Source organism: Humulus lupulus, chromosome 1, assembly GCF_963169125.1.
Source record: "Humulus lupulus chromosome 1, drHumLupu1.1, whole genome shotgun sequence".
In the NCBI taxonomy this organism is placed as follows: domain Eukaryota; kingdom Viridiplantae; phylum Streptophyta; class Magnoliopsida; order Rosales; family Cannabaceae; genus Humulus; species Humulus lupulus.
The window spans coordinates 304,400,328-304,419,802 of record NC_084793.1 but is presented as its reverse complement, the minus strand read 5'-3'; the positions used below and the strand labels follow the sequence as shown (position 1 = coordinate 304,419,802).

The 19,475-nt window shown below is 34.8% G+C and overlaps 1 protein-coding gene across 1 annotated transcript; it reads right to left on the bottom strand.

Moving 5' to 3' along the window:
• Positions 1-9,127: 9,127 nt before the first annotated feature.
• Positions 9,128-14,923, bottom strand: LOC133812638 (U-box domain-containing protein 5-like). The gene is made up of 6 exons (XM_062246426.1): positions 13,996-14,923; positions 13,264-13,361; positions 12,533-12,718; positions 11,922-12,029; positions 10,426-11,591; positions 9,128-10,229 (listed from the first exon to the last, which is right to left on the bottom strand). Exons 2-6 carry the CDS (start codon positions 13,321-13,323, stop codon positions 9,488-9,490), a joined length of 2,262 nt encoding a protein of 753 aa, XP_062102410.1. The 5' UTR covers positions 13,324-13,361; positions 13,996-14,923; the 3' UTR covers positions 9,128-9,487.
• Positions 14,924-19,475: the final 4,552 nt, after the last annotated feature.

Sequence of the window (19,475 nt, the reverse complement as noted above, 5' to 3'; positions counted from 1 at the left end):
TAATTGTATTAGAAACTCATTGTGTGTTTGAGTTTCCATATGATATAATTATGAGTTTGGATTAAACGATTATTCCCATACTTGATAGAGAAACTTAAATTTGTTATTTATCTGAATGCATGTCTTTATTATTATGTGATAAATAATTGATGACTTATCGATGTCGATGTTGGGTTGTTATTTGATATTCTCAAGTTTTGAAAGTGACCTATCAGTTCAGTTAGTATGTTAAAGGGTTAATATGTCAGGTTAGTATTTTGGAGAGCAGAGTTTTAAGTTGTCGCTGAGAGCACACAATAAGAAACTTTAGTGAAACAGTAGTAAATATATAGATATAAAAAAAAAAAAGTACATAATACATTAAGGATTGGGGTTTTGGACACGTTCTACCTCGTTGATCAACTTTTGTTGTTCAACTATAAGGGTCTCCCCAGTAATTTGCAGTGTCCGAAATTTTTCCTTCATATCGACTGAGTAGTTAGCAAGAAGTTTAGTTAAAGTCCCATTCTCCTTAACCAACTTCTCCTTCTCTCGAGTCAATCCCTTGTTAGCATTTCTAATGGCTAGCATCTCTTGTTTTTGTGTTTCTATATACCTTTTCAAGTGGTCAACCTCTTGTTCTCTTGCAAGAACCCGTTGGCCTAGGTTTGAGACCGATGCTGCCGCCTCAATGGTAAGAACTAAGGAATCTTTTACAGCTTGTAGGTCTGACCTATGGGATAAAATTGTTTGGTATTTAGGGATGAGTATGCTTTGACCTATACTAATAACCACCTTTTTATCGAGCATAGTTGAATCCTCCACCGTGACAAGGCCAGTATCAGAGTAAAATTTGGGAAGTCCTCGTGTTATAAAAATTGTGACAGTCAGAATCCTGTGATCCGTAAAGGGAAAGACCGGGTAAGCTGTGCAATCCCACACTGCCTGGGGAAGGTCAAGTGTGATGATTCTAAGACTGTGTAGGTATGGGACTACACAGTTGAAGAGGACTTAAATGGATTGATGGGTACTACATATATCAACAGGATGCACCTTCTTTTCGGTAGCCCATCACTTGAGAACTCCAAAGTTAAGCGTGCTTGACCTGGGGTAATCTAGGGATGGGTGACCTCCTGGGAAGTTTTCCTAGGAAGCATGTGAGTGAGGCCAAAGCACGTTGAAAAGACTCGTGTTGGTTTGTAGGGCCAATCTTCATTCCAGAAAGCAGCCATAGTGACGTGGGGCGTCACACTAATTGTAACGCCCTGGCTACCCCAGAACAGTTACGGAGAACGGTGAACCGGAAATTTGACCCGCTACCCGAGTCCTTTGGCTAAAAACGTGATCTAAGTGTCGTTAACAGGTTAAGGTGTAAAACCAGTAAAAAGGAAAGGGCACTTTTCATTAAGTAAATAAACTGCTCATGAGCCTTTTTAAAATGTTTACAAGTAGTTCATGTTACAAAAGAGTTGCTACAGTTCCAAATATACAATCCCTGCCGGCCTAAGCGGCAAAAATAGGGTAAACCCCTAGTCCCTCTGAGAACTCCTTGACCGTGGCGGTCAAGCGGCCCTGTATGTACACCACATCGCCCAAGCTCTCCACTCAGGGTTGGCCAAGCTTTTCCTTCCCTTTACCTGCACCACATAGCACCCATGAGCCGAGGCCCAGCAAGAAAACATAATAAAGCATGATATAATATCAACAACGATCATAATAACCATTCAGGACCATCTGTCCAACAAATAGGTGACAATAGCCAAAAGTCACAATAATGAGCATCGCTCCCTCTAGCCATGTGACGATAGGGTCACCAGGGCTTAACTGAATAGTGATTCATTTATAAGTTCGTTTAGGACAGGTGCATGGTGATTGGTCACCAACATAACCTTCCTCACGACTCTAGAGTCAAAACTATGGACAACGTCCCTTAGCCTTGTGACAAACAGTCACCGGGGTCATATACCTTGGCTATAATCATCTGGTCGTAGACCAGGCAAGCGCTTGAAAGTTTCTCGACCCTAGGGTCGGTCTGGCATTAATGCTATAGAGCCATTCAATGCATAATTCTCGACTTTAGAGTCGGTCCCTGACTAGTCAGTGTCTCAAACAGGTAAACAATGTTCAACAGCATTTAATATGCAATCCATGTCCACATATATCAACCAACATGCCTCAAGTATCAAACCATGCATGTCATATACCTATACAGGGTGCAACTGTATTCAAACACTGTTTTCTTACCTCTGGTTCGAGTGAGTATTATAATATGAACGACCCCTGAGAACGATCAACCTTTAAATTCCTCGACGGTCACCTAGTCATAACCAAAATATAGGATTCATTAATAAAAATGATAACTGAGGGTTCCCAAACCAAATCCCAGCCCCCGAGACCTCAAATACTACCCAACCGGGTACTAGGTCCAACCCCGAGGCCTATGGTTTGAATCCCTAAGCTAAAAACCACTTTTAGCAAATTTTGGCCTTATGGGCCGCGGCCCCCAAAAGCTGTGCCGCGGCATGCCCCAAACAAAGAGGCCCCCCCACCTTCCAGACGCGCATGGGCCGCGACACACAAAAGCTGTGCCGCGGCACCCAGCCCAGAAAAGCTAGAACGGCCACACCCGAACCAGGTTTTCTCCCTGTTCGTTTTTCTCTCAAACTAGTCTCTCAAACCATCATAGAACCTTCTCCAAACATGTAATTGAACCCCCAAACAACATCCTTATCTCACTCACACCAAACCCCAATCAAACTAACATTAAAATCCTCTTTGATTCACACTTTCCACACCAAAATTCATGATTCAAAAGCTAGAACAAAAACAAAGCTTAACTTGAATTCAATGGTCAAAGCTTACCTTAGAACCTGTTTTGAACTTCCCACACAAGCAGAACCAAGTCTCCAACCCAGCCCTAAGTTTCTCTAGCTTGAACCTCCACCAAGAACTCAAAACTCTCAAAGAAGGCAATAAAGAAGATGAGGCTATGAGAAGGTACGGGAAGAGAAAAAAACTAACCCCTGTTTTACTCTGTTTTATTCCACAGCCTTCTAAGTTACTTAGTCACATATATCCTTCATAAAAGACCAAAATGCCCTTATGTCCTCTTAAGTCTCCAAAACCACCCCAAGGGCAAAATGGGTACATTCCGCTAAACCCGTTAATTATAATTAACGCTTCCCAATTCCCGCTAATCTCAATATCCTCAAACACCAATATTTCATAACCCGTTACCCTAAAATCCCCGGTAACGCGATAACCTTTAATATCACCCCGAGACTCACCCCGAGCCCCGAGCTCAAACCTGTTATGACCAAACCGATAATCACGTTTAACGATCGTCTCATGTCGGAATACTCGAACCAATCCACATTATAATGTGGTCTCACAATATATCATTACATACAACAAATATTCAATTATACCCTCAACGGGCCAAATTACCATAATACCCCTGTAAACAAATGTGGACTCACAAGCATGCATTTATCATCATATGATAATATAATTCTCGTAAACATGCATAAACACATTTAATGGCATAATTAAACAGTTATGGCCCTCCCGGCCTACTAATCCAGCCATTAACCATAATAGGGAATCCGGGGCATTACACTAATACTCAATTTTACCTTGAAATACTAGTAATCGACATTGTACTATTTTTCACCACTTAACATCTTTTGTCTTCTATATCTCACTTTTCTCACTTAATTCCATGCCTTGTCCATATTTTTCATACTTTCTTATATCTTGAGCACATAAAACACCCATAAAAGACAACTCAAATGCCACAATGTTAATAATATTGAGCATACATATAGACATCACATACACAACTTTTATACTTATACATGAAAACACTTATAAGAATATGCATATGCTCAAATTATACATATTGTATGATATGTAATGCAATGCAATGCAATCATGTGATTATTGGCTATATTATATCCAAATAATGTGGGTGCTACAATTTTATCTTACCCATGAATTTTTTTTCTAGAGAGGGAGTTGAGAGGAATGTGTTGAGGGAGAGAGAATGAAGAGAGAAGGGGAAGAGATGAGAAAAATTATGAGATGGGTATTTTGGGTATTATCAAAAGAATTAACATTGTTTTGAAATGATTTAAATGCCTAGCATTTTTTTGATTTATAACCCCACATTAAGCATAAAACTCAAATTTCCCTTTAAAAACAAAGTTGCTTTACGAAAGATAAAAAAAAATAGAGAAAAACATGATCCAGACTTGATCACCTTTTTTGTCTAGTCTTGCTAATGATATGTCAAGGGATGCTTATCATTGTTTGCTGTGATCTTGTGGCAAGTCTGGTACAACAAAAATTGAATCGATATAATAGTCATCCAGGTTCGTTTTACTAATTCAACCAATAAAAATTGAAATATAATCTAAATTCATTCAATTAAAATTTTCAAAACCACATTAGAATAATTGGGAATAGAACCAATATTACATTTCTTCTATCAAAAAAATGTGTAGATAAAAAAAATTATTAGTTTTAACATTTGTTTTCTTTTAACTTTAACCAAATATTCTAAATGTTTAACGAAATATATATTTAAAACTAATGAAAAATAGATATTTATTAATTATATTAATATAAATTCAAATTCAAATGTTTTAAAATATCATTATTATAATAATATATAATACAAAATTAGATATTTAATAATTATATTAATATAAATTTAAATATTATAAAATATTATTATGATAATAATATATAATCCTATTTTTTTTACTAATTATACTAATATGAATTCAAATATTATAATAATATTTGTTATCCCCATTTCTTGTCGTGGGCCCGGGACGATGGTCCAAGCCCATGGTCTGGGCGTTCGGATATGGGCCCAGCCCAAGCCCGCTTGGTACAGGAGTAACCAAGGGCTACGACCCAAGTGTGACCCGGATCCTCTCCTCGTCCGTTCTTTGGGCTTCCTCCAACGCCCGCTTCCTCCTCACGAGGGGCACCTCGTCCTCCTCGTCCTCATCCCCCGCGGCCTCCTCCTCGGGGATAGGCCTCATCTCGCGAGCTGGGGGAGGCACCCGGGGTCTCCTCGGGTTCAAAGTCTGGCCTGGAGAGATCAGCTTGCATGCCAGCATCGTCTCGTCTGTCACGAGCTGGCGATAGTCCTTTTCACTGGGGGGCAAGCCCGCCAGTGTCTCGTACTGGCTCCCGAGGATCACAGACTTATCTGTCCTCGCGAAAATGGTTGCAGAATTATTCTAAGTCAGAAATGGATACAGGGGGGGAGCTAACCGATACTTAACTTACGAGCTAAAGATGAAAGATACTTACGACGACGGTTGAAGTAGTGCAGGTCGCAGTTGCGAAACCCCTTGGACATAAAGAACTGGTCTTTGAAGTCATTGGGGTGGCTGGGCAGCTCGATGACCGCAGCCGTATTTGGAAACTGGGTCAAGTAATAGAACCCGTCGCCTCGCCCCCGCTGCTCTGGGCTGGCCTTGAGGCAGAAAAAATATAGGATATCTGCCGGATTGGGGACCTCCCACTCCTGTTTCAAGAACAGATATCTCAACCCCGCCAACAAACGATAGGAGTTGGGGGGGAGCTGGAAAGGAGCCAACCTCACGTAGTTGAGGAAGTCGGCAAAGTATTGATCCAGTGGGAGGAAAGCCCCTGCCTTGAAGTGCTCGTCACTCTAGACCGCGAACTCCTCGACGAGCGGCGCGCAGCTCCGCTCACCTTTTGCGGGAGGTCGGGCGATCAAGGCGCCCCTCCCCAGTTCGATGTGGTGGGAAAGGAATATTTTATTCACTTTCCCCTGGTCAGTGATCTTCGAGACGATCCTCTCGGCCTCGAAGAAAGCATCGGGCGCTACCTCGAGCTCCTGCTCAACGACCGGGCCGAAGACAGGGATTGGGGAGTCTGTCATCACTTCTTTTGCTTTGGATTGTTGGGAGAACGAGCTGCCTGCAATCCTCTAAGGAGCGTTCTTCTTGGGTCCCATCTGGTCGCCTAGCGAACAAAAGAAGAAATTTCAGAAAAGGCGACCTAAGCATAAGGAAGAATCAAAAGAGGTGTTTCCTTTGCACGAGCTGAGTGAGACCACGCGGTTCTATGAACATGCGCCTGTGCTCCCAACAGATCCCCGATTACTCGGAATTCGTGTGTCAGGAGGGTCAGGATAGAAATTTGCCTTGGAAGGAAAGTTTCAGTAGGCAAGGGGTGCAAAATCGCCTGTGAAGCATGTCCCCTAAGCTACCCGGTTTTACACCCAAAGTACTGAATATTTTAAACAAGCATACCGAAAATCCTACCCAGAAGAATTCCCCAGAAAATGCACCCTATAAGCCATGCTCCTTAATGGTTTTCTTCTACAGTCGATGCCCTAAAGTAAAACCTACACCCTTCATACCCACAGAAAACCAACAACACCTTGCATGCAGCTACAAGAATTATTTACCTAGGCTACAGTGAAAAAGAAATTCAAAATATGCACAGTCAGGAGACTTACGGAGTATTCTGGTTGAGAAGGGGATGAAGGGGTCGTCTGGGTTGGGGCCTCGACGGAAGGACTGGTTCCAAAACCTCAAAGGAACCCTTGCGTTTGACCTTCTGGAGTGCTGGGAACGGTGGTCGGAAAGAAAAGGGTTTCTCTTTTGAGGATGAGAAGAAAGAAGAAAATGGAAAGTTCAGAAAATTTTCAAGTAAACGGGTGGCCCATGCGTAAGGTGGCCACCCCTTTTATATACGTGAAAGGCCACGTTAGGAGGGCCGTTGGATTTCTCTGATGTGGGATCCAAGGCTCTCCACTCGAAAGGCGAAACGACGGCTGAGTATAGGCTAGGCCATTTAATGTGGTTCTTGGAAGAAGCACCGTCACCAACCACGATGTTCCACGTACTCGGCGCCTGCGTAAAATGTGGAATATGAAGAGTTCATGGGGAAGCCTAAAAGCCCCTACTGTGGCCCTACACGACATCGTGTACCACGAGCAAGGGCTTGGGGGGCAAATGTACGCCCTGATTTTCCAAACGGGCTATTAGCGAGCTGAGATACGGCCTAAATTATATCAGCCACATGGATCCCCCATGACCGGAGCTGTTGTCGTCAGGTCCTACCTCGTTAGCTCGGGGTATCCAAAGGTTCGCCAAGATTACTCAAGGACCGAGTCGGGACTGTGAAGGCCATAGGTCGAGGAGGCATCCAGCTCGTGGTACGAGCTGGAGTTGGAGACTATGACCTTTTATAAAGTCAACCACGCAAGGTAAACGTGCATATATCAGACATCACGTGTCTGATATACCCCTGACTTCTCGGACACGCAGCATGAACGTGCGTATTCAGGCACCCACGACTGGGTTGGGCTGTGCGGCCCATTATCCCCCTTATCTGTTGATTAGACCACACCTCATGTGTCAGGTTTTAGGAATTAATCATGAATGTCACAGAAGTGACATGATAGGTAAGAAGGTCACGAGATGACCCCCCTTTACCAACTCCCAGGTGCCCTCTCCTATAAATATGGAGACCCTGAGAGTTGCAAAGGGTTGGATTCTATTGTGTAAGGAAATACCCTGTAAAGAATATCAGGCATATAGCAATACTATTGGCTGGTGGAGTAGAATGATTTTAACCTTTGAACCACCTAAAAAAACGTAATTGTGTCACCAGTCCATTAAAATATCATTCATCTATTTCGGTTCATTGTTAAGCACTAATCCCTTCCTCTTATTTTCTTAATTACCTGTTGGCGAAGAACCGCGTCAACAACAGGCGATAGAGCACTGAAAAGAGGATCTCTCTTCGATTTGTATACAGTCACTCTGTCAAAACATAGAGAGAAACTCCATTGTAAAAGACTTTCTAAGCTCTAATACAACTGACTCGTAGACTAAGGCTCGTTAACGCCCGAACCACGTAAAAATCCTGTGTTAATCTTCTAAATTCCATATCTTTAATCTTAGCTAATATTCATTAGTATAGTTTCTGAAAACCTCGGTAAACAATATTCAATACAAAGCTATATATTTAATGCTTATATTAGTATTATAAAATATCATCATAATAATAATATGTAATACATAATCTTAATTTTTATTAAAAAAAGTGTCATTTATGTTTAAAAAATTTATCATATTATATATATATATATTAAAAAATCGTAAATAATATTTTGGTTTAATTTTTCATTTAATATGTTTATGTCATTCATTTATGTATAATATCGTTTATTTATTTGATAATGATACAAATTTAATAAAAATAATTAATAAATCTATATCTATATATTATAAAAATGAGAGCTTCAAGGAGATGATGTGTCACTCTAAAATTGCTCTAAAACACTTTATATATTTTCTTTTTTAATCTAATTTTGTATTTATTTTATAGATTATAATAATATAGTAATTTTAAAAAAATATAAGTAGTTACATATTTTTTAATTTTAAATAATATTTTCTCATTTAATCTATTTTTAATTCATTTTATAAATTATAATAATATAATAATTTTTTTTTAAATGTAAGTAGTTACATATTTTTTTAAGTTTAAATAAGATATTATTATTTACTTTATCTATTTTACACGTTTAAAAAACTAAAATTGCTCCAAAGCATTCTATTTATTTTCTCCTTTAATCTAATTTTTTTTACAAAATGTATAAATTCAAATTATAATATTTATCAAACAAATAAAAAATTACCTTAAATATATATTTAAAATTATTATAAAAAATTAATGGAAAAGCAGGTATATTTTCTAATATATTTATATGATGTGACACTCTAAAATTACTCAAAAACATCCTTTTTATTTTCTTCTTTTTTCACATTTTTTAATTTGATTTCAAATTTGATTAAATATTTAATTACGATAACTATTTAATTAAATTATAAATATAAATAACTGTGAACTTTTCTCATTTTTTATTTTACTTTTTTAATTTATAGCTATTATTTAATTAAGAAAAAAACTCTATCTATTTTCTTTTTTTTTATCATTTTTATTTTAATAATAATAATAATAACAAATGTAAATTAAAAATATATATATAATAATAATAATAAATAAATAATCTATCTATTTGTATTTTTAACATTTTGATAACCACTAAATAATCTTTCAAGTTCAAGAGGAGCAAACATGGAACTGTACAAAAACACATCTTTTATATATGCATGCAAACCAATCCACAAGTCAACTGCAGAGATACATCAAGTACTACAGAACTATACATTTTTTGTATCCATGCACTATAAATGACAAATAAATTGGCACTCCTAAAAGAGAAAATTATATCAAATAAATAATAATAATAATAATAATAATTAAAATAGAAACTGCATAACTAGTAGAGCAAAAAAAAAAACATCAAGCCTGGCTAAGCTAAGACAGGTTGCATCTCCCCTCCATTTAAGAACAAAGCTCTCAAGTTATCATATCGATCATTGATCAAAACCAGAAAAGATTCTGAGACTACCTTATCTGAATCTAGCTGAAGACATAAACTTCATTTTCTTTTCCCATTGTTTTTCGAGAACCTCGTAATTCTCCCAAAGAATGCTGATGTCTTAGACGGTTTTTTTTCAGTAATGTGATAGCTCTCTCTGTTAGCATCAAGATCAAATGTAGGGCATTCTGGCTCACTGCTAACATCTCTTAGTTGCCGGAGAAGTTCCAACGCATTCACCCGACCCCTATCGTTCCCATTGATAGAAATGTTGACAAGAGGAGGGATGACGCCCTCTTCCATGACCATCTCACAATATTCAATTCGTTGAGAGCATAAAGAGAGGAGGATATCAACAGCATGCTCTTGCTCTTCGGAACTGCCATTTTCAAGAACTTCAGAAATAGAAGCAATGCATCCGCTAGTCTCAGCAACAGATGTCCTAGCTTCTTCAGTATTGCAGAGATTTTTCATTATAAGTAAACACTTTTCAACAAGAGCTTTATCAGTAAGCAAGGAAACCAACTTTGGGATGCACTCGAAAGAAGCAATATGAGAACAAATGTCATTGTTTGCGGACAAGTTGCACAAAACTTTTACTGCGTTCTCCTGTAAATCTCTGAGCTGTGAGTTGAGAGCTCTTATAATGGATTTTAGAGCACCAGAAGCCAGGATCTTTGATCTACAATAAGGGTAGCTGGACAAAACTTCCATGATGGTGAAAACTTCTTCAGCTACTACTGAATCCAGAAATGATGATAAGAGACCAAATGCATCTTCACGTAGATACAGTACTTCATTCCTGCATTGGGCAGCAAAAAAGTCAATTTAATAGAATCTTAAAGGCCATGTATAGAATAATCATGCCCACATAATGAACAAGAGAACAAAATTAAAGATACATAGATAAAATAGAACATTACTATGGACAGAGACAGTAGTTACACATACATAAACTTTTAAGGAAAAGAAGCTGTATAGTTAAACAAACAAATTACCTGTTTTTGTTCACAAATGTCAACAGTAACTGCAATCCATTCTTCAGAGCATTTACATCATTAGAATCATGTGCATCCCTTAAAAATGCTACCAGTGGTTCAACAAAATTCTCATTTGACAGAGAATAATAGGTTTTTTCATTGCGTTTCAAATGCCTTTTGACTTCTTCAACAACCTTACATCGGGAGTCCCAAGAAAGCTCACCCAGGTTGGATAAAAATTCCAACTCAGGCTCAGTGTTTTTAGTACATGACTGAAATTTACCAGAACCATCATCAATCTGTGCAGAATTCAAGCCATTGGTTGTCTTATTGCGTGAAGAATCCGAACTGAAACTGGTGTCTATGGATCCAAGCGATACGTTGCTAAAATCCATTTGCAGTCGTATGTCATTCATGGAACTGCTAAAGCTAGCAATGGAAGTTGAGGAAAACTCCAATGAGTGCAGTGCTTCTGGTGCTGCACTCGGGTCGGTAAGGTTGACCCCATTTTGACTACACCACCTTGAAATTAAATCCTTCATGCTAACATTTGAAGTCAATGACAAATGTGTTAATTTCGTGCCAGTTTTCGGACAGGTATCATTGCCCTCATCAAACCACTTTTGGATCCACATCCTTTCATATGATTGTCCAGACGCAATGACAACTGGATCGTACATCAATCTGGAAGAAATGGGGCACCTGAATTCCTCAGGGGGCACAGCTCTCATCATCATATTATTCTCGAGCTCATGCAGCCTGTGTCTACTACGCGGTTTCACTTCAGCAGATCGATTACTTGCAAAGCCATTACCAGAACTTTCCAATTGAAATGAGCTTCGACAACAAGCAGAGGCAGTTTCTGTTTGATCTGGGATGATCAAGTTTCCATACTTCTTGAATAGATACAAGAAGTATGTTAATATCTTCTTCTTAGTAGAATCAGTCTCAGAAACCCTATGCAGCAACTTTTGAATTGCTCTTTTTTCTAATAGAATATCCTTGGCTGAAAAAATGTGGAGCCTTGACGCTGCAAGTTGAAGAGCTCTAGTTTCAGAAGTTTCCATGGAATCTGATGAAGAAGTACCTCCATGGATCAACTCTCGTAGAACCTTCCCAGCCTCTTCTTCACAATGATCCAAATCAAATGTTTCGGCTGCAAGATTATCAACTATCTGAGAAATCTGCAAATCACGCTAATAAATTAGACTCTAAAAGGTATGAGGATTGAAGTTTAAAAAAAAAGAAAATTTATGATAATAATACAAATTGATTCACAAAATTGCAGTGTAAATATTTCTTAGGTGTGGAAAAATTCAATTCCCGGACAGAAGACACTGCAAAAGATATAGGTGTTCTCTTAGTGTTTAATTTGAATTTGAAAAACATAATAATTTCTGAGGCAAGGAAACCCAATAGACCATAATCATATGAGTAGTACATCACTACCCTTCAAAGGAGAAGCAGTAAAAAAAAAAAACTAGACAGGTCCCAGGGTGTGTGAAGTAACAAACCTCTGCTGATAGTAAAACTGGAACCATATCTTGAATTTGGGATAAGCTTTGCTCAAATAAGTTCTTTGATTTTTTACATCTTGAAAGTATCACATCCCCTGTTACTGCCTGTAAGCAATTTAAAGCATCATTAATATTATATTCAAATCTAGCTACAGAATAAGTTTACAGTGACAATATCAAATTAATTTTCTTGGAATTACATTGAACTATGGTATTCACTAGACAGTTCAACAAAAGTAAAGCATGCCTTGGGTTCGCAAGTTTTACCAGGAAGCATGCAATGCATGATATGTTTATGAGACAATATTTCTAGGAGGAATAGAATAGAATCAAAATATTTAGACTACGTTAGCCCATCGAACAGTCCTCATTGGGTCAGCAAAATCATATTAGAAGAATATGTGCGGTTCCTTAGCAGAGGAGGATAGACAGATCGTGTATTCTTTTCCAAACAGCATCAATGAATATCAAATTGATATTTGCATCAAAATATTGTAAAAATATCTAATACTATGTCCTCTTTGAAACAATTACTGAAATTTATATCATTTAAAGAAAAGTAATGTAGCAACATATGTTCTTTAACCTGAACATCCAAGTATACACACCAGATAGAGTTTACTAGAGTTGCTGCAATACTCGAGAATTAACTTGGCTTTCTCAATGGTTTGAGATAATGTGCATAAAGCACGTATCCCTGTTGAGCACCGAGGTCGTGCATCTTCTATTTTTGGTTTTATATTCGAAATTCTATCAACTAATGCCTTGAGCTTTAAGCACATCAAACAATGAACCTGCAATCATAAAGTGCAAGAATTACTATCTAGCATACAAAATATAAAAAGATAGCTTAATTTAAAATATATATATATGTATATATTCATCCATGCAAAACACACTCAAGTTTGAGCTTCCTCAAGAAGAATTATCTAAAAAACACCTCGTTACTGATTTATTCTTCAAGATTAACAAAATCACACCCTTTTTCTCATAACCCGACTGCACACCAACCCTATTATAGAAGCACCACAGGGTTGTTCTCTATCTTCTTGAGCAAATTCTATAATAAAAATTTCCATAGCTGTATGAAAAAGCAAGATTTGATTCTCTTGAAAGAAAGACAATTTGGTGCTTTAGGTTCTCATTAGCAATTCATTTTGGATTTGAACTTACTATTATGCGCGTTAATTACACAATAGTCAAAGTTTGATCAAATTTAGTTCATAAGATAAAACTTTCTTGTTGTACATACATGTATAGAGTTGATGAAACAGATACATTCTGGGGCCACAATAAAACCAAATTTAAGCTGGAAACAAATTGTATGAAATAATTCTACCTTAAAAGAGGAGCTAATCTTAGTGGCTGCTCCGGCAGCTTCGACAACATCAGTCCCCATTCAGACGAGGTTTGTATTATATCTGGGCATTCAAAAAGCTAAAAGAAAAAATATTTAGTTTTTCATGTCTATAAGATAATATCCATATAACAATATATGAAGACAGCATCTTTAAACATAAATCTGAATAAACCAAACAAAGTGCAACAAAGGAGAATTATTGTTCACAAGAGTACTCTAATTTAGTATATGATAATTTGAAAACTGAATGAACTACTGAAGAAAGTTCAAGCCAAAAAGCTTCATTCTTGACATGAAAACAACAATAAAAGAAATTGAAAAACTTAAAGTAAGAAAGACCATTAAAGAATAACAGTGACACAAAAACAGGTAGAAAATTATTGATGACAGTATTGGAATCAAAACGAACAAATTACATAAGTTACTACAACAGTGTTCTAAATTTTCAAAATTTATAATAATAGACTGAATCATCATTTTACTAAATCCAGCAAAACTATTCTCGGTATCAGATTCATGGACCATTTGGCTACAGAAAATATTGTTCTTACAACACTAAAATTCAAATTTCTGACACCCTTTAAATGTCAACTTATCAAATAAAAGTTCTAAATAACAAGTCAAATATGTTCCAATACCTGAAAATTATTAACATTTAAAGAACCAAATCTGAACTTACTAATAACTAACATGAGAAAAATTGAGACTCACACAGTTGGCAGAAGGCAGAACAATGACGAAAAAGTCCTCTTCGAATCCTCAGCCTGATCAACAGCCGTTAAACTACCACAACTATATGCTGAATACAGCCACAGCCCAATTTAAGATACCCAGTTCCCAAAACGTCACCAAAAGCTAAAACAAACTATGTTCCAGCCAAGTTCTTAAACCACACTCACTTTGTCCAAATTTGGTAAAGTTTCAAGCAAAAGTCAAAGTCCTCATACAATCTTTTCGTGCAGCCCTCTCGTAAATAAGCAAGGTAAAGAGAAAACAGTAGCTCAGAAACTTCGTCCGAAAACAAAGCCCAACACTCAATCTCATAATCTTTTCACTCAAAAACAAAACAATCCCAGTTCCTCAAACCCAACAAACTTTCCCAACATCCCTTCAAAAACGAAAATCCTCACCCAAAAAAAAAAAAGAAGAAAAAAGAGCTCACGCCACCCTTCGAAACTATATAAACACAAACCCACCTCGAAATAAAGTTTATCTAAAAAGCAACCATTCTCAAAAGCAGAAAAGCATCATGATTCTCGGGAAAACGGAGCCACAAGTCTTCAACTTTGATAGCGAGAAAATAGAAAGAGAAAGATATAATATCTATCAGAGAGAAAACGAGACTGAGTAAGACACGAATTATGAGTAAGAAACCGTCAAGACGTCAACCCGTATCTGGTTTTTTTATGGTCTTCCACCATAAGACGAGGAGAGAGAAAGTTTGCACCAAAAGGAAAGGTTTAGATATATAAATGGTAGTAACTAGTAAGCGTTCATCTCTCTCTATCTAGTTCTATCAGTAGCCTAGAGACAAAGTCATGACTGTCACCCTCCCCTGGCTGTGACAACTTCGATGATCGAAGTGAGTTTGGATTGGCCGAGTTGTCAGTGACGGAAGTGAAAGGTAACGGCACTTTCACACCATGAAAGAACAAAAGAGCTGACCTTTCAAACGCAGACTTGGTTGAATTGAACAATTAATTGTAAAAAAATATAAATTTTATTTATTTAAGAAAGAGCTTCTCCAATAGTATTAGTGGAAAAAGCAAAGAGTCAAAGCGCACGCCAATTGAAATAATTAAAAATTAAAATAAATAATTTGTTGTTTTGTTTTTTATTGTTGTAGCTTCTACGTAATTGATAAAAAATAAAAAAGTGGTCCTCTTTTTTTTTTTTTTTTTTTTGGGTATAAGTTAATTAAGTAAAAAAAAATTAAAAAAATCAAATGCATTGGCAGTGGTTGTGGCTGTAGTTAGTAGTAGAAGAAGTGGTAATCTATTATACTTACACAAATATTATTTTCAACCATACGTGTGGACTTTTTTTTTTTACATGTCACAATAATAATAATGATAAGGTCATTTTTTTTTATTATATTACTTAGGATATTTGTGGTAAAAACTACTCAAATTATTAGTTTATAGTACTTAAGTACCCAAATTATTTTTTTGCCGACGAAAGTACATTCTGTTCATGTTTTGTTACAACTGTCAGTTTTAACAATTAAGTGTGTTTGTGATATGTTGGTGAAAGTACTAAATTAAATGAATATTTATAGTGAAAGTGCCTAATTTAATATATATGTGCGATAAAAGTACTTAAATTATGAGATATTTACGGTAAAAGTACAGAGGTTATAAGCAAATTTGATATCACGTATTAAACTTAGTGGGTTATAAGAAAATTTGATATCACATAGTAGACTTAGCAGCAAAATAAAGAAAAAAATAATTTGGGAACTTAAGTGCAACCATCGTAATAATTTAAGTCTTTTCCCAACAAATATCCCTATTAGTTATATATAATTATATTTATAGTGGTAATAATTTCTTCCAAATTGTTGATTTGATGGATGTGGTTTGGGCATTGTTTGTGGAACTTTTTTGACATCTTTTTTTTAATTGGATAATCAAATTTTAAAGTATCTCTAATAATTTATGATTATTCATTGGTTCTACTCTACATACTTTAATTTGGGGGATTGGATAGAGAATTTTTATATAATTTATATATTTTTTTATTTATTACTAAAATAAATATATTAATTTGTAATTTGTAGGAAAAAAAACAATGTAAAAAATTGTAGAAAAATAAATAAAAAATTAACAAGAAAAATAAAGATTTTACGTGGAAATTCTTTCGATGGAGAAAAATTTACTATGTGTAAAAAATTGAATACAACTAATAATCAACATAAAGAGAAAACTTATAATATTAAGATCGTCAAATCTCTATGCGAACCCTAGCTTAATTTTTCTCAATATTTTATTTCAGTGCAAGAAGATATTTGGTATGAGATTTAGTTTAGTGGGAATGAGAATGTTAAATCTAATCTATGTTTCGTAAATTTATTTTTAATGTTTTGGGTGTTTGTATTTACACTTATTTGGGTCTCATTTTTTAGCTTGATTTTAGAGTAATCTTAATTTTTTTAATCATTTGAGTTTCACATTTTTTTAATCTAAATTTTCTCTAACTCTACTCTCACAAACTCAAACTTCATACCAAATACCCATAAATATCGCACCTTAAACTTTTTAGACTCGTGTTGTAAAATTTAGGTTGCATGCAAACATGACAAAATTTTATATAAAGTAGTAATACTACAAAGCCTCCACACTAATTTTAATACTAATATTTTAATTTTATTTTACCTAAAAGCGCATGATTTTTTTTATTAAGAACAGTCCTAATGGCTGCTTTAAAGTAGTCCAAATATAAATTTATTTAGCTAAATGACTTAAAATCTACTCCATCACCTCTTTTAAATATATATGTATAATAACTTTGCACTAAACTCAATAAATTATATTCTAAATGTAACTAGGCTTAAATTAGCTATGTAAATATTTTTTAATATTTTTTTTGTCCTTTTTTTCCTATCTTTTTACTATTAGCAAATTTTTTATTATTCTTTTTTCTTTTTTAATATGTTTTTTTTATTTTAACTATTAAATAATATTTATAAATATAATATTTAAATAATGTGAAAAAAATAAAAATTAGCTGATGTATAGTGTAATGTAAAAATGTGAATTAAAATTAAAAAAAATAAATTTTAATGTAGTATTTTGATAAATAGAATAGAATAACTGTTGAAATTGTTCTAAGATCTATATATAACGTGCTGTATTTAAAAAAAAACCCTCAAATTTATTTATTGTCGGAGAATAAGCCAAAAATTTAATTGGGGCAAAGTTGAAATTTTATTAACATGTACATGTAAATTTTAACTTAAAATCCACTTGGTGAAGTGACGGCTCACAGGACCCTCAACTCGACACAACACATGCACCTTGTCAGGTGGCTGTGCGAGAAAAAGAAAATGAGAAAGACTATATTTGCAAAATAAAAATTTGCAAAAAGATCCAATAATAATAAAAATTCACAGAAAAACCCAAATAAAGAAGAAGAATAATGATGTGTTATATAGGATAAGGCAAACAAACCAAAGGTTCTGGATCGCTTGTTTGGTAAGTCTTCTTCTATTCTATTATATTGTATTTTATTTTTCTTTTAGGTGAAATTTGTCAAAATATATATTTTATTGTTATAATAATATTGAATTGCTACGCTTTTTCATGTGTCTATTTTTGCAATGGTTGGCCATATGAAAAAAGCAAAATTAGAACCTTTGAAAGATATTGGTAATGATAATGTGAGTTGTGGGTGGAGGGGTCTACTTTTTTTTTCTTTTTCTTTTTCTTTTCATTGAGCTATTTTATTTTCAATATTTAATGACTAAAATATCCAAGCAATTGGAGAATATATCTATATATATAGATGTAGCCAACTTATTATTCTTATAATAAATGCCCCAAATGTTAAAATCAATATTAAATACAACACCCTGTAATGTTATAATAAATTTGAGAATTTCTTTTAATATCAAAAAACAAGTGGACCTATCTTAAATTCAAAGAAACACCAATTTTATTTTTTATTTTTTGTGCCTAATGATGGATTAGACACCAAATTAATAGTTGTCCTATTATAAAATGTGAATGTTTTAGAAAAATAGAATGATTGTTGTGATATTTTAGAAAATAAAATGATTCTTGTGATGGGATTTTTTTGTCTCCTCTAATTTATTTTATAAATAAAAAAGAAAACAAAAACTAAATTCACACTTGTAAATTATATTCTTCTATATATGAATCTAGAATGTTATTTTACCAAATATACATAAATCGAGGAGTTGTTCTACTACCAAGTATATCTAACATAACCCCTGAAATATGGACACATCGCATGAAATGCCATTTATATTGTATGTGATGGTATTGTTCAAAAAAATTTGCAACCCTATTAAATAATTTGTTTTTAACTTAAATAGCAGAAAAGGAAATACAAGCCATAAAAATCAAGTTTTTTTAGGCAGGAAATTAGCGCGGAGTACTTTATCTGTTCTCATTCCTATTTATAATTTTAATCTCCATCTTTGTTCTCGTTTATTCTTTGTTGGGAGTGAGGCAGTGAATCCCACAAAAAAAAAATATTTATTTAAAAAATAAAAAAATAATAAACTATATAAGAATTAAAATATTATACAATATTTATGATTTAAAATACTAAATATTACTCCAAACAAAATTTAAAATCTTTAAAAAACTACTAATGTATTACACAACGCATAAGAAAAAATATAAAATAAATAAATACAAATTTAAATGGAGTCCTGTCTTTACCCCCGCCCCATTTAATATTCAGGGATGGAAAATTATTCTCATCTTTGCATGTTTCTCATTTTAGATGGGATCTCTCACATTATTAGGGGTGAGTCCCCCACAAGACTCGATCCTATCCCATAAGAAAAATATACAACCCTACCTTAACGTTGATATATTTTTTTCACTCTAGACTTTTCATCTATTGTTATTTCTCACTCTAAAACTTAAGTGGCTAAATTTACTTTAAAGTAAGATTACAACACAATTGACTTTAAACAAGACCAAAGTCTCCCTTTGAAGACAAAGGTATAAAATCAACACTCTATGTTCAAGTTTGGCTATATATTCAATTGTAGATTCAACGGTCTGCAACAAACACTCTCTCTCTCTCTCTCTCTCTCTCTCTGAATTAGATATCATTGATAAATGAAAAGGTTAACATGAAGTTTAGGCTTAAATGACTTATTAGTGACATTACTGTTGGAATTGTTACTTTGATCTATTATGTAATTGTGAGAAAACGTAATTAAATTTAGTTGCTTGAGTGGTTTTTGCTTAACTTGATTAAATGATATTCCACTTACTTTAGTGTGGAGATTCATTAATCTAGTGGTTGACTTCCTATTAATCTTTTAGAATTTTTTTTTATTTTTTGAGATCTTCATATGTTAGAGCGAGAGATATTACAATGTAGTACATAACACGCTATGATGAATACTAACTTTCTACATTAGAAACCCTTAAGTCGAACACAGCCCACCAATGAAGATACTTTACCATGACCCTTGAAGAAGAAGTGTT

Coding starts and splice junctions, on each gene's coding strand:
- LOC133812638 (XM_062246426.1), bottom strand. CDS start 13,323: ATGGGGACTGATGTTGTCGAAGCTGCCGGAGCAGCCACTAAGATTAGC. Junction 12,030..12,532: donor ACTCTAGTAAACTCTATCTG/GTGTGTATACTT, acceptor AATTGCTTACAG/GCAGTAACAGGGGATGTGAT. Junction 10,230..10,425: donor ACATTTGTGAACAAAAACAG/GTAATTTGTTTG, acceptor TGCCCAATGCAG/GAATGAAGTACTGTATCTAC.